This window comes from Onychostoma macrolepis, chromosome 03, assembly GCF_012432095.1.
Source record: "Onychostoma macrolepis isolate SWU-2019 chromosome 03, ASM1243209v1, whole genome shotgun sequence".
Taxonomy (NCBI): Eukaryota; Metazoa; Chordata; class Actinopteri; order Cypriniformes; family Cyprinidae; genus Onychostoma; species Onychostoma macrolepis.
The window spans coordinates 54,797,367-54,812,210 of NC_081157.1; the positions used below are offsets into that span (position 1 = coordinate 54,797,367).

General features: G+C 41.8%; 1 protein-coding gene across 1 annotated transcript in view; it reads left to right on the forward strand.

Moving 5' to 3' along the window:
• The window catches only part of LOC131535844 (uncharacterized), an 11,689-nt gene extending 1,616 nt beyond the window's left edge, over positions 1–10,073 (forward strand). The window contains exons 3-7 of the mRNA XM_058768349.1: positions 8,042–8,359; positions 8,511–8,591; positions 9,003–9,050; positions 9,139–9,219; positions 9,299–10,073. Of these exons, the coding sequence (XP_058624332.1) occupies positions 8,042–8,359; positions 8,511–8,591; positions 9,003–9,050; positions 9,139–9,219; positions 9,299–9,330 (560 nt within the window). The 3' untranslated portion in view covers positions 9,331–10,073. The remainder of the gene's footprint in view (positions 1–8,041; positions 8,360–8,510; positions 8,592–9,002; positions 9,051–9,138; positions 9,220–9,298) is intronic.
• The last annotated feature ends 4,771 nt before the right edge of the window (positions 10,074–14,844 follow it).

Consider the following 14,844-nt stretch of genomic DNA (forward strand, 5'->3'; position numbering starts at 1 on the left):
CTTGTTATTTTGAAACAGAATTGAAAACAATTTAAACAAAAAACACAATGTTAACTTGTAAGAGGTACGAAGAATAAACACAATCATTCGTCTGAACAGAGCAATTATATTATATTATATTAATGGACAGTTCCAACAATAGTGCCTTTACTGTTACTGCTCTCATAAATATGATTACTTGTGTTACATGTAGGGCTTTAAACCTACACTTAATTTCTAGCAAAAAAATATTTGTAATGTGTATTTTAGTCAGAATTATGAGCGGTCTGTTTGTTTTGATGCACTATTCAAATTCGTTGATGATTATTTTAATTATCGATTAGTTGTTGCAGCCAGGCCTAGTTTTATACGACCTGTAAACACAAGCCCAACACAGACAGATGTGTGCAGTCCATCGCATTAACAACCTTGATTACAATATCAATAACGGTAAAAAAGGTTCTTTCAGTGGAAAAGTTTTACACATACTACAAAATACATTCACAAGAAATGAGAAGTACTTTAAAGAATGTTTAAATGATATCAACTCACGAGAAGATTTCAGTCATTTCAAGCCTAAAGCAAGCTGATTTATTCTACACCGAGTCACCTCATGAGGCCCGATGAAGGCCAGATGAATCCTCCACACTTTTACTTGGTGAAGGAAATGCCCCTCTTTTCAAAAACGTCTCATGCTGCATACATGGCAGTAGTGGTCAGTATGAAGTCTATCATATAGTCCAGTAGGTTACAGTCCACCTTTGGTTTGGTTGTCTTGATCCTCACCCCATATGGTACACTTCTACACAATATTAATAAACAGCTTGCTGGAATACTCAGTTGTTATTGGTCAGTTGCACACTCATCTACACTCTTAAAAAGGTGACAGAAAGAACCAAAAGGGGTTTCATGGCGATGTCACAGAGAAACCTTTTTGGCAGGTTAATGTCAGTCCCTCATCATCCACTACTATCCACTATCCACTATAACTGCCACTGCTGGTTCAAAGAGTTCCGCTTTCACAGTCCTTCTGCTGAATGGTTGAGGCTGGGTACATAGCATCCTGTAAAAAAAACATAAAAAACAACCTCTCATTAGTTTCTTAATTTTAATAGGTTTAGCACAGATATAATGATGCAAAACGACAAACAACAATAATGGAAAGGTATTTTTAAGCTGAACAGCAGTCAGAATAGAAACAAAATCAAAGCAAATGAAAGTATTTTGTAAGTTCATGCATCCATCTATTCACTCTCCAAACCACTTATCCTCTCCAGGGTCTCGGGGGCTGAAGCCTATCCCAGCATCTTGGACCACCAATCCATCCAATTAATGGTATTTAAGCAATATAGTAACAATTATACAGTAACTGTCAAGATTTTGGAAACATTACAGTGTTTTGGGAAAAAAAAAAATCTTCTGCTCACCAAGTCTGCATTTATTTTATCAGGAATACAGAGAAAATAGTAATATTGCAAAATATAATTACACGTTAAAAAGAACTGTTGTCTATTTGAATATATTGTAAATTGTAATTTATTCCTGTGATCAAAGCTGTATTTTCAGCATCATTACTCCAGTCTTCAGAGTCACATGATCTTCAGAAATCATTCTAATATGCTGATTTGCTGCTCAAGAACATTTCTGATTATTAAAACAGTTGAAAACAGTTTTTGCTTCTTAACATTTTTGTGGAAACGGTGATACCTTTTTCAGGATTCTTTGATGAATAGAAAGTACAATTAACAACATTTATTAAATGTATTAAACAATTTAGTAAATAGAAATCTTTTCCAACATTATAAATGTCTTCACTGTTACTTCTGATAAATGTAATACACCCTTGATTAATAAAAGTATTAATTTCTTTATTTTCTTACCACAAATGTTTGAATGGTATTGTTTCCATAATAATGTTAAGCAGCAAAAACTGTTTTCAACAAAGGTAGTAATCAGAAATGTTTCTTGAGCAGCAAATCAGCATCTTGGAATGATTTCTGAAGATCATGTGACACTGAAGACTGGAGTAATGATGCTGAAAATACAGCTTTGATCACAGCAAAAAAATTACATTTTAAAAAGCATGCACAGACAAATCCAAATTAAACCTTGTGGCTCGTTACGATACATTGATGTCCTAAGACACGAAACGATCGGTTTGTGCGAGAAACTGAACAGTATTTATTTCATTTTTTACCTCTGATAAACCTCAATGTCCAACTGTTACAATATCCGGCGCGCATCACCTGCTCTGGCACATAGATATATATACATAGATGCCTCATTAACGACTGTTTCTATGGGCTGCTATATGTAAGGATCTATGTATATGTCTATGTATATATATCTATGTTCCAGAGCCGTTGGCGCATCACGCGCGGATGTTGTGGATGAGCTCAGGAGAGTTGGACATTGCCTGTATCAGAGGTAAAAATGATATAAATACTGTTCAGTTTCTGACACAAACCGATCGTTCGTGTCTTAGGATGTCAATGTATCGTCATGAGCCGCAAGGTTTCATTGAATTTGTGTGCAAGGTTTTTCTCTCAAAGTTTCTGTGCCCATTGATTGGCATTATAGGACTGACAGACTGCAACGGTTTGAGTTAAAAATCTCCGTTTGTGTTCTACTGAAGAAACAAAGTCACCTACATCTTGGATGCCCTGGATGTAAGCAGATAAACATCAAATTTTCATTTTTGGGTGAACTATCCCTTTAAATGATAATATTTTACAATATTTCTGTTCTTACTGTATTTTTAATCAAATAAATGCAGTAGTGGTGAGCAGAAGACTTACTTAAAAAACACATTCAAAAAACATTTTAAAATATCATATCAACCTCTAACTTTTGAACAGTAGTGTCCTGTATGTTTGAGGTTTTACTTACTAGTCACATGGTTCATAGCGACTTAGAGATGTTGACACCTCCGGAGGTTCTGCAGCGGTTGCCTCCACCTCTGGAGGTTCTACAACGGTAACAGTCTCCTCGACCGCAACTCGACAGACCGAGAGAACATAGCAGGGCGCCACCACCATACCAGGGGCTGAGGCGAGCCCCGCCGCTTCTGGAGGTTCTGCAGCGTGTGCCGCCACCTCGGGCAGTTCTGCGGTGGTGTATGCAGCCCAAACGCAACACAAAGCGATTCCCATCAGGGGAAGTGCCTCGGACAGGGGAATATGCATAATAACAGGAGGGTTAGAGTGAGTTGGTTTGGGGATACCAGCCGTGCGTGCAGACACCAGCGGTACATCCCTCAAACTAGACATCAAATTGGGATAGTGGAAGACTGACCTTGATGATCTGGGTGTGTCAGCCCGGACGTGACTTGACTCATGACGTGACTCTGGATGACTAGCTGTAATGTGACGAGACTCTAGGAGATCAGCTGAGACGTGAAGTGACTCTGGACGAGCAGCTGAGACGTGCCGCTGTGACTCTGGACGAGCAGCTGAGACATGAACAGCCGTGACGTGCCGCTGTGACTCTGGACGAGCAGCTGAGACATGAACAGCCGTGATGTGATGCTGTGACTCTGGACGAGCAGCTGAGACATGAACAGCCGTGACGTGCCGCTGTGACTCTGGACGAGCAGCTGAGACATGAACAGCCGTGACGTGATGCTGTGACTCTGGACGAGCAGCTGAGACATGAACAGCCGTGACGTGATGCTGTGACTCTGGACGAGCAGCCGTGACGTGCCGCTGTGACTCTGGACGAGCAGCTGAGACATGAACAGCCGAGGCGTGCGCTGTGACTCTGGGCGTGCCGCTGTGACTCTGGACGAGCAGCTGAGACATGAACAGCCGTGACGTGCCGCTGTGACTCTGGACGAGCAGCTGAGACATGAACAGCCGAGACGTGCCGCTGTGACTCTGGACGAGCAGCCGGGACGTGATGCTGTGACTCTGGACGAGCAGCCGGGACGTGATGCTGTGACTCTGGACGAGCAGCTGAGACATGAACAGCCGTGACGTGCCGCTGTGACTCTGGACGAGCAGCTGAGACATGAACAGCCGTGGCGTGCGCTGTGACTCTGGGCGTGCCGCTGTGACTCTGGACGAGCAGCCGAGACATGAACAGCCGAGACGTGCCGCTGTGACTCTGGACGAGCAGCCGGGACGTGATGCTGTGACTCTGGACGAGCAGCCGGGACATGAACAGCCGAGACGTGCCGCTGTGACTCTGGACGAGCAGCCGGGACGTGATGCTGTGACTCTGGACGAGCAGCGGGACATGAACAGCCGAGGCGTGCCGCTGTGACTCTGGGCGAGCAGCGGGGCGTGATGCTGTGACTCTGGGCGAGCAGCGGGGCGTGATGCTGTGACTCTGGACGAGCAGCCGGGGCGTGATGCTGTGACTCTGGAGCGAGCAGCCGGGGCGTGATGCTGTGACTCTGGACGAGCAGCGGGGCGTGATGCTGTGACTCTGGACGAGCAGCGGGGCGTGATGCTGTGACTCTGGAGCGAGCAGCCGGGACGTGATGCTGTGACTCTGGACGAGCAGCCGGGACGTGATGCTGTGACTCTGGACGAGCAGCCGGGACGTGATGCTGTGACTCTGGACGAGCAGCCGGGACGTGATGCTGTGACTCTGGACGAGCAGCCGGGACGTGATGCTGTGACTCTGGAAGATCAGCTGTGTCTTGGGTTGATTCGTGACGATTAGCAGTGACTTGACTTGATTCGTGAATGGCAGCAATGACATGACGGGATGTTGTTGTGGCCGCCATTTTGTGAACGGGCTCCAGTGTCACTGCCATTTCGGGAGCGCACGCTGGTACCTCTGCCATTTCAGTCACAGACACGCTGTCGCGTTCCTCTTCCGCGACACCCACAGTAAACATCGAATCAGCACACAGCAAAGCATAATCTATAAAGTCCCTCAATCGGACATTAACTTCCGTTCCGGGTAACCGCGATTTAACTGGTTCGTTGAGTCCAAAACGGAATAAATCGTTAAACAATGTTTCGTCATATAGAGGAACTTGATAGATTACCTCACAGAACTGCTGAACATAATCCTCAATGGATCGATCTCCTTGCCGTAGACCTAGTAGCTGGTCGACAGGGTCCATACCTGGCCAGGGTTCCCTAGAATAGCCGCTGGATCCTCGTGTGGCCGAGTATTCTGTAACATGGCTGACGAGACGTGAGACGTGCGGATCCATTCGCAAGCTTTTATTAGGCAGAGACGTGGTCGTACAGGCAGGGTCGAAACAATGGCAAACAGGCATGGCAGGGACAAGACAGAGTAATCCTAGAGCAAGCAAAGGTCGATGATCGGCAAACAGTATCCAGTGGGCAAGGCAAAGAGATAATCCAGGGAACACGGGCTAGAATCCAATACGGGGTAAACAGTGTCCAGACAGCAAGGCAAGGGTTAATCCAGGAACACGGGTAGAACAAACACGGGAAACCTATCAGGGGCTTGGTAGAGTTGCTACGGCTGGGGAGCGGTAAATGCATACAATACTGCAACATGGGAGAGAATGTCCAGGGTTGAAATAGTGTGTGTGATTAGTGTGTGCGTGGGATCAGGTGTGCGTGTGATTGATGCAATGAGTGATTGGTGACAGCTGTGATCAGTGTTGGATGATGGGAATTGGAGTCCATGTGATGTGTGGTGTGCAAGTCCATGTGGTGAGCGGGTGACCTCTAGTGGAGGGTGAATGGAAGTGCAGACTAGATTCATGACAGATACACTGTATATAATGAGAAAACCCGTTTATGGCCATTTTACACACATTATGCAGAAAGAAAAAAGGTACATCAAATCATTCTATTATAACAGTTGAGAATCATCTTTATACGAAGTTTGGTAAAAAAAAAAAAAGAAATCTTGAAAACTAAAAATGTATTCAAATCAGTTGTTTTTGCCTATGCATGTTCATTCATGTATTTTTATTTTTTTAGGAATTTGAGTCGATGTACTCTCGGAGGACATAGATATTTCATTCATAAGATATGCTTTTTTTTTTTTTACATTATTTTTAATGCTCTAAACAATGTAAAGACATGGAAAAACTATTTTCCTAAAACTTTTTCTCGGGTCTTAAGAGGCTGAAGTCAAAAGTTTATCATCTTGTTATGTCTTAACTTAATACTGAACACAAAGAATAAAACACAAATTAAAACAAAGCTTAAGCATTTGAACACTTCATTTGAAATTAAATGTATGTTTTTACTCAAACATTTCAGAATGAACCATTTTTTTTTTCATACACATTACACAAATCTACACAGGATTGTCAAAACACAAAATATACTAAATTTTAATAAAATGTACTTTTCCTATTTAAGTAGCAAAGACATAAAAAAAAAAAGTCTATCATCCTTAATTTGGGCGAAGGCTAAAGCTCTTTGTCCAGGTGTCGATCATCATCTGTTTCAGGCTGAAAGCTGAAGAAGGACGTTTTCCTGGTCTTCCTCTTTCAGTTTGAGAAAGCACGGCTCTTCCACTAAACCTTTGAAGACTTCTGGTTGTTGCAAAGCCATCCGACAGCAGTGCAGACAGGGTTCTTCTGTTATCTGTGGCTTCTTCTTGACAGAAGTGTACAAATGTTTCCTGAGAAAAAATAAAGTTCATTTGCAGTCAAATGACCAGAGAGAGAGAGAGAGAGAGAGAGAGAGGGATAAAGAGATACCTTTTAACTGCAGTATTCTCTAACAGGTTAAATCATATTTGTATGAAGGGAAATGCACACGGAGGGGAAAATTACAATGTTAACAGATCATCATTTGGAACCAAGTCCATATATTAGCATTGTTAACCCTTTATCAATAGACAGACAACCGATTGCCTGCCTCATATTCAAGTGCTTTGGACAGTCACTGCAAAAATAAGCACTGCATAAAAGCAGTAAATTAAATTCAGCATTTGACAGGATGTCAAAAATGTCAAATGCTGAGAGAAAACACAACAGTCAGGGTCAAAAACACTGTATATTTCTCTTATAATCTAAAAAGTACCTTCAGAATAAAGTTGATAGTAAAGTCAGCTGTTTGTAGTATGAGGATGTGCAGTGCTTGCATCACATCGCATGCAGTGTCTGTCCAATCAGAGACGCTGACACAGAACATGTGCATGTAAGGATGTTTACCCGGGGTTCAGTAATGTACAGTGTAAAACAGCAGCATATGAAAACCCAGGATTAATCGTCATCCGCAGGTAAATTATATTCTGTGTGAAACATGAAGCAAGATAAACCAGTATTCAGTTTACCTGTGGTTTACTTTCACCCGGTGTTAACTATTTCATGTGTGAAAAGCCCTCATGTTTTTCATTCTAATTAAAAGAGAAGCTGATATATTTAACGATTTTTTTTATTTATTTTCCCTTTCTTTTTCTTACCATCAACATGAAGATCCCGCAATCAATAGAATAGCTCTCGTGGACATTCTAAAACAAAAGAATATTATTAAGTTATTTCTGGAAAAGACATGACAGCTATAACATCACACCATCTGTATAAGCCTCACAAAACTAACCTTGTTTTCAGTCCGCTTCCACCGGCAATTGGTATGATTCTGCTTGTCAATTTACTGCAACAAAATCAAACAGATTTAATAATAACCATAAAAAATTGCATAAGATAGCCAAGTTTCACTGTTCTAAAGCAAAAGTTACCACTGACAATGCAGAAAAACTGAGCAGCGGAAACTGTTGTTATTAATATCCACAAACCTGCACTGAAATCAGGTTCTGCTCTGTGTTGTCTGCTAATAACCCGACTGCGAGTGATGAGCATTACTGTGTTATCAGTGAGAAGCTGCAGACGGAAATCCGTCGTAGCATCAGAAGACTGAACACGGAGCAGTTTTTCCGTGAGTGTCCCGGAGCGGAGTGATCACAGACTGCTTACAGCGGAGAGAGGAACGTGCTTTCACTGCAGGCTTCGATCACATCCAGATCTCCAGATCCAGATTCACTCAGCAGGCGGAACACACCTCGTCTGGCCTCAATTTAAGACCTATTCAAACTACAATTAACTTAGTGCGACGAAGAACTTTGATCCATGTGATTGAAGAGTGTGTGATGTGTGTGTTATTTTGTGTTTCAGTCTCTTCATCTTCATCATCCTCACAGACTGAGATCAGTGCAGGCCGCTCTGTGACTCTCTTCTGTCAGCTGTATTCAGATGCTGGAGTCTCTTGTGATGATTGGATCCGTTCTGAGGGAATTGAGCTGTTCTGGGTGAATCAGGCTGGTGTTAAACTGAAGATATCAGACTCCAGATATCAGATATCAACATCAGATCACTGTAACATCACTCTGACTACAACACTCCTGAATGAAGATCACAACAGAGAGTGGAGATGCAGTGTTACTCACAGAGATCGAGTCCAGAGCTCAGTCACATATACTGTCAAGAGTTCAGGTCAGAAAACAATCTCATGATCAGTTACTGAAGAGTCTCTGTTAGATCTGCTAATATAATGATGCTAGAGTTATCTTGTGTGTTTACTAATTAAAACATGATAATCATATTCTACAGTTTGATTAATCTGAACTAACATTCATCTTCACAGCTCGAGATGATCCAGCGTCACCAGTGATTCCAGTCCACAACACAAAATCAACTACAACGACACCAATAACTTCTACACAAGGTACAGACAAACAATGATCTTTCACTGTTCTGAGTTTCACTGGATCCTCTCTTGTTCATGTTAATAAATGCATGTAATCACTTACATTTAAATCAAAAGAGTTGTTTAATTAAATAAAGTTTAGAAGGAAAGATCTGTTAGTGTTTAAAGTTCAGATATGTACAAAGAGTTTTGTGGTAACCACTTTGCTGAACATATCATATTGTTAATGAATTCAGAAAGAGATCACATTGACAGACAGATTCTTTTAAAATATCATTAGATTAGTTTCCTCCCAACACTTTGAGATTGAAATGCAATGCTAGTAGATGATATATTAATGAAGCGGTGCGAGTTCATTCATCATTTCTGTGATGTGAAGCTGTAGTATGATGTGATGTTGATGATGAACTGAACATGACATGATCACAGATCCAGCAGAAACTGAAGTCAGAAGGACTGCTGGATCATTATTCAGAGGTCTTTACAAAGCTTTGATTTCATTCCCAGTTTCACAGATTGAGTCTGTTTTTTCTCTTGATTGTGTCTATCATCATCTTTCCTGCAGTGATTGTGATTATTGTTGAGTTTGCAGCGTTTGCTGCTCCTACTGTGATTCTTCTTCAGATCATCTGTGCAAGAAGAGCTGGTGAGTGTTTGAGATGATTCACATCGATCTTTAATAATCTGAGAGCTCAGTAATGATTTAGTGTTGAATTATTTTGCAGGGAGGAAGAACTCACAGCACCAGAGGAAATAGTGATGAATGCAATATTAGAACAAAATACTCTCTACAAATAACAGACCAGATTACAGCAAGATTTATCTTCAACTCAATGATATTATGGATATTTGCATGCAGCTTTCAAGGATATTTGCTCCATATACACATAATACAGTACATGGTAGTTTTCTAGCCTTGAGTTATCTAATCCTTGCATTAAACTTTTTATAGAGGCTTTTTAAATGTTGTAATGGTCCATTTTAACTGATGATGCAACACGTCTGTTAATTATCATATTACATATTTACAGATGTATATTTTTTTATTCATACACTGATCATTTAAATCCAGAGACAAGTCCTTACTTATGAAAATGTAAGATTTTTTCTGTATTAGCTCTCTGTGTAAACTCTTGATTACAAACATCTCAGAAATTAAAGGAAAAACGCACTATGTATTTTCTCGTGTTATTTTCCCTCCTCTCGACGCTTCACACTCCAGTCCAGCGGGGGGCGCTGTTTGAACCACCATTAACCCTCAGAGGAAGAAGATTAGTTTCACTAGTGGTGGAGAGATGAAGCTTCATGAAGCTTTTGAAGCTTTGCAGCCAGATGTGTTGAAAAGTGCTTCATTTCTGGAGGCTTTGAATGCAGGCGAGCGCCACCTGCTGGTCGATGCCAGTAACCTGCAGCAAAACATTATCAGGAGTGTGACAGCCTTAAAATGTGCGCTACATAGTTCAGAAAGACTTGATACAGTAACACACACTCACACATAGTAAACGCATGTAAAATAAAATAATAAAAAAACTCTTTGAAGTTTTTATAATGTCTCATAATTGTGTAACTTATTATTTGTAAATCAGCGGTCTCAAAGCTCTTCAGTTTAGCTCCAAACAGCTCCAGCTATCTTTATCTGTTATTGGTATTTCATCCTCTATAGATAACCATACGCTTAACAATGGAATTTAGTCTGTAGATGCATTAATTAGCATTTCCTTCCATTGTGAATGTGACCCCCATATGGCATCTGCTCATATAACATATCCTGTGAACTTATGAAGCTTCCGGCTTTGCTACCGTTAGGACGTTCTTGCTTACTGTTCTGCGCTTTGCTCCCTATTTCTGTACTCTCAGGGGGCGCAGTCGTCCTCGCGGTCGAGTTCACACAACACGATTTTCAAATTTGTCTTAAAACCCAAATACTAAGAATTAACGAATGAATTAATTGGGTTATTTCAAATTAATTGTTATATTTAAGCATTACAACAACACTAGCTACGTATAATACATAGTAGGACCATTAACAGGGATGTGCATGAGTTTTCTGAAGTGGCAATGATGACTGATAATGTAAACAGAGTTCGGTCATGATTGTAGCCTATGTGTGATGCTACTTTTTGTTGACTTCGAAACTTAGTAGCAACTCTAAAATAGTCAGATAGGGAACTTTAATTGAACGCTGTTTATTTTAGCCTATACATACGACATAATCTTTGGCAGTATTCAGCGCATATGAATGCACTAGATGTGTTTATTGTAGCAGCACGGACACACATTCACTGGGATGAGAACGCAAAAAGCACAAAAGCACAGCACAAAAACTTTCCAAAGTTGGTGCAGCCAAGTGATTTTTACTTGCAGCCTGATCTGGATTTTCTTCTGGAAAGCATTCCCATGGTTGTGCCATTCTGGGATGACAGTGATGGACTTGGACTGAGACATATGGGACAGAGCGTGGCAAAGTATCTCAACTCTCAACCATTTCATCTTTTGTCCGAATGCAAAGGGTTGGGAGGTTACAGGAACAGCTGGTATGCATTCCAGTTAGAGTAAAGAGAGCTCCTTACGGCCGGCCTGTGGAGATATTCTCTGTCCCTGGGTATCAGTTCAACCAACCCGAATAGTATGACTCGGATAAGGGGCTTCCTCGGGTTGGCCCCAGTCAGAAGTACCAGTGTGGGAGACGGTGCTCCTCCTCCTCTGGATATTTGGTTCTGAGAAGTCCAGCAGCTTCGTGTATTGAGAGTTTTCCCACTAACAGATTGCTTGGAGACCAGTTGTGATGTAATTGGGGAGGCACTGACAAAAGTGGTCTTAGGTGACCTCTACCAGAGGAATGACCTTCCAGTGGAAAGTTTGCGGGGCCCAGATCATCCAATAGGGAGCTTGGTTGACTACTGAAATATAACCCAATTCACCAAGGACTTGTTGGAGAGGAAGGGGTTTGGGTATCCAAATTGAAAAACTAACGGAATGCATAGTCGATATAAAAAACTGGATGACGAGTAATTTCTTACTGCTAAATTCTGAAAAAACAGAGGTGTTAATTATCGGACCTAAAAACCCCACATGTAATAACCTAGAACATTATCTAACACTTGATGGCTGCTCTGTCAATTCTTCTTCATCAGTCAGGAACCTAGGTGTGCTGTTCGATAGCAATCTTTCATTTGAAAGCCATGTTTCTAGCATCTGTAAAACTGCGGTTTTTCATCTCAAAAGCATATCTAAATTGCGACCAATGCTCTCAACCTCAAATGCAGAAATGTTAATTCATGCGTTTATGACCTCAAGGTTAGACTATTGTAATGCTTTATTGGGTGGTTGTTCTGCACGCTTGATCAACAAACTACAGTTGGTCCAAAATGCAGCAGCTAGAGTCCTTACTAGAACCAGGAAATATGACCATATTAGCCCGGTTCTGTCAACACTGCACTGGCTCCCTATCAAACATCGGATAGATTTTAAAATCTTGTTAATTACTTATAAAGCCCTGAATGGTTTAGCTCCTCAGTACTTGAGCGAGCTCTTATCACATTATAGTCCTCCACGTCCGCTGCGTTCTCAAAACTCTGGCCGTTTGATAATACCTAGAATATCAAAATCGACTGCGGGCGGCAGATCCTATTCCTATTTAGCACCCAAACTCTGGAACAGTCTACCTAACACTGTTCGGGAGGCAGACACACTCTGTCAGTTTAAATCTAGATTAAAGACCCATCTCTTTAGCCTGGCTTACACATAACACACTAATACGCTTCTAATATTCAAATCCGTTAAAGGATTGTTAGGCTGCATTAATTAGATCAACCGGAACCGGGAACACTCCCCATAACACACGATGTACTCGTTACATCGTAAGTTGAATGGTATCTACGCTAATATTTGTCTGTTTCTTTCTTATTCTGAGATCACCGTAGCCTCCAGATCCAGTCTGTATCCAGATCAGATGGTGGATCAGCACCAAGAGATGACCTCTACAGCCCTGAACGTCAGCGGAGATCAGGACACCTAGATGACCCCAGAGACAGACCCCAGTGAAGACCTCGTCACCTAGACGGCCATCAGGACGAGACCACGGAATCAGATAAGCCCTTTACACAATCTGACATGGCTGCGGTTGGAACTGAACTGCGGGTTTCGTCTGGTCAGAGGAGAACTGACCCCGACTGAGCCTGGTTTCTCCCAAGGTTTTTTTCTCCATTCTGTCACAGAGGGAGTTTTGGTTCCTTGCCGCTGTCGCCTCTGGCTTGCTCAGTTGGGGACACTTAATTTCTAGCGATTATCACCGATTTGATTGCACAGATACTATTTAAACTAAACTGAGCTGGACAATGACATCTCTGAATTCAATAATGAAATGCCTTTAACTGAAAATTGAGTGTTTAATCTTATCATTATACATTACTGACACTCTATCCTCCAATTTGATACTGTTAAGTGCTTTGACACAATCTGTATTGTTAAAAGCGCTATATAAATAAAGGTGACTTGACTTGACTATCCCCCCACAGCTTTATGAGAGCAGTACAGATAGTCACTTCTGCTGGACATGATGTCTGTCATTGCCTTGAACTTGGTTTGTCCAAGTTGAAGTACTTCCCAAATGTTACACACTGGGATGAAAGCCGGCACCCTAAGGTCAAATGGAACCGGAAGGATTTCATCGAGCTTCACAAGCCCACAGAAATTCCATTTCGTATAAAGTTGCTCCTCTTCCTTTGGCACCAAAGAAACCTGCACCTGCCGCTGTTTCTCCACCACAGCAGGACCCGACAGAGGAGTTGGAGGAGGTGGCAGAAGATGTTGAGCAAGAGGTGGTCAAATGTATAGTGTGAAACGATGACAGTATAGTGATGACAGATGCAAGTATTACCGGCAGGTGGAGCCAGCTGAAGATGAGTTTCGTCGATTTAAATCCAGAGCTGAGTCATGTCCAGGCCTACCAGACATACTTGCAAAACTGTCATGATCAGTCTGTGAGCACACGTACGTTCGGCAGTTTTAAGAGAACGTGCCAGAGGCTCATGCTCGAAGAGTTAGAATTATCATTTATTTTGCATACTGACTTTCATAATGATATTCATAAAATATAGCATTTTATGACTAGTTCCAAAACAGCCTCCTTTTAGAGCATCTCTTTAAACAGTTCAGTCTGTGTCAACTAACTGAGAATCAACAGCCGTCAGAGTGACTCGAGCCGCTGTGAAATCCACCGGCTGAAGGGAAAATGTTCCATCCTCGGCGTAGGAACCCCTGCTAGAGACGTTCAGCAGGTGCAGAGTTGATGAGAGTCCAGGAACCGGGTTGGGATCCGCGGGTCTATATAAATCTGCTTTAGCTACATCAGGTTCCTCATTCCTGGTCCTGGAGAACCGCTTTACAACTCTAATTAAACACACCTGAATCATCTAATCCAGGTCTTTGAGTTTCAGCCAGGTGTGTGAATGAGGAACCCTGCTTCACATAAAATCATTGAAATAAACTCTGAATCAATGACACTAACAGTGCACTTGTAGATGGTGCAGCAGCTATAGCAAACCTTTATGCGAAAGGAAAAAGTAGAGTTTCAGTTGTAGAAAGCCAGTTAAAGAAAGAAGCGGAACTGTGATCTGAATGTGTGAGAATTCACAGCGTCATCCGTCCAAACTGGGTTCAGAGATGATCTCAGATCTGTGTGGGTTAAACCAGTGCGGTCAAACTAACTGAGTCTCCACGGCCAGCAGCGACACACTTCTGAAACACTAGAACACAAACCACGACACAAAGAGACACAAGATGACCATCAGAGATGAGACGGAAAATAATGTGTGTCTGTGTGTTGATATGATTCAGTTACGTCTCGTACAAATGTGTGTGAAGACTCTCTGCTTGATCAAGCTGGAGCTGAATATTAATTATTTCAAACTATATTAAAAACGGTTTAATTCATTTTCTAAAAGTGAGTCATGGATAGTGGAAACCTTTTCAGCATCAAACCAGTTTTATGATTAATAACTGAATGATTGTATTTCTAGAGTTTAATGGAATGCAGGAAACTACTGAAAGAGGTGAAACTAACAGTAATGCACTTGTGCAAAAGTATCGCCTGTAGATTGTGTTCAGATCAAATCTGGTTAACAGTTCAGTGAGTTCAGTAAGAGCAAGTTCTGACACGTTTCACAAAATATAAAGCAGCACTTCATTACACTCAGGCATCGTGTCACTAAACAGCAACTTTAGCACAATTTTAAACACTCAGTCCGTCAGAGGATCAGAGGAAGTGAAC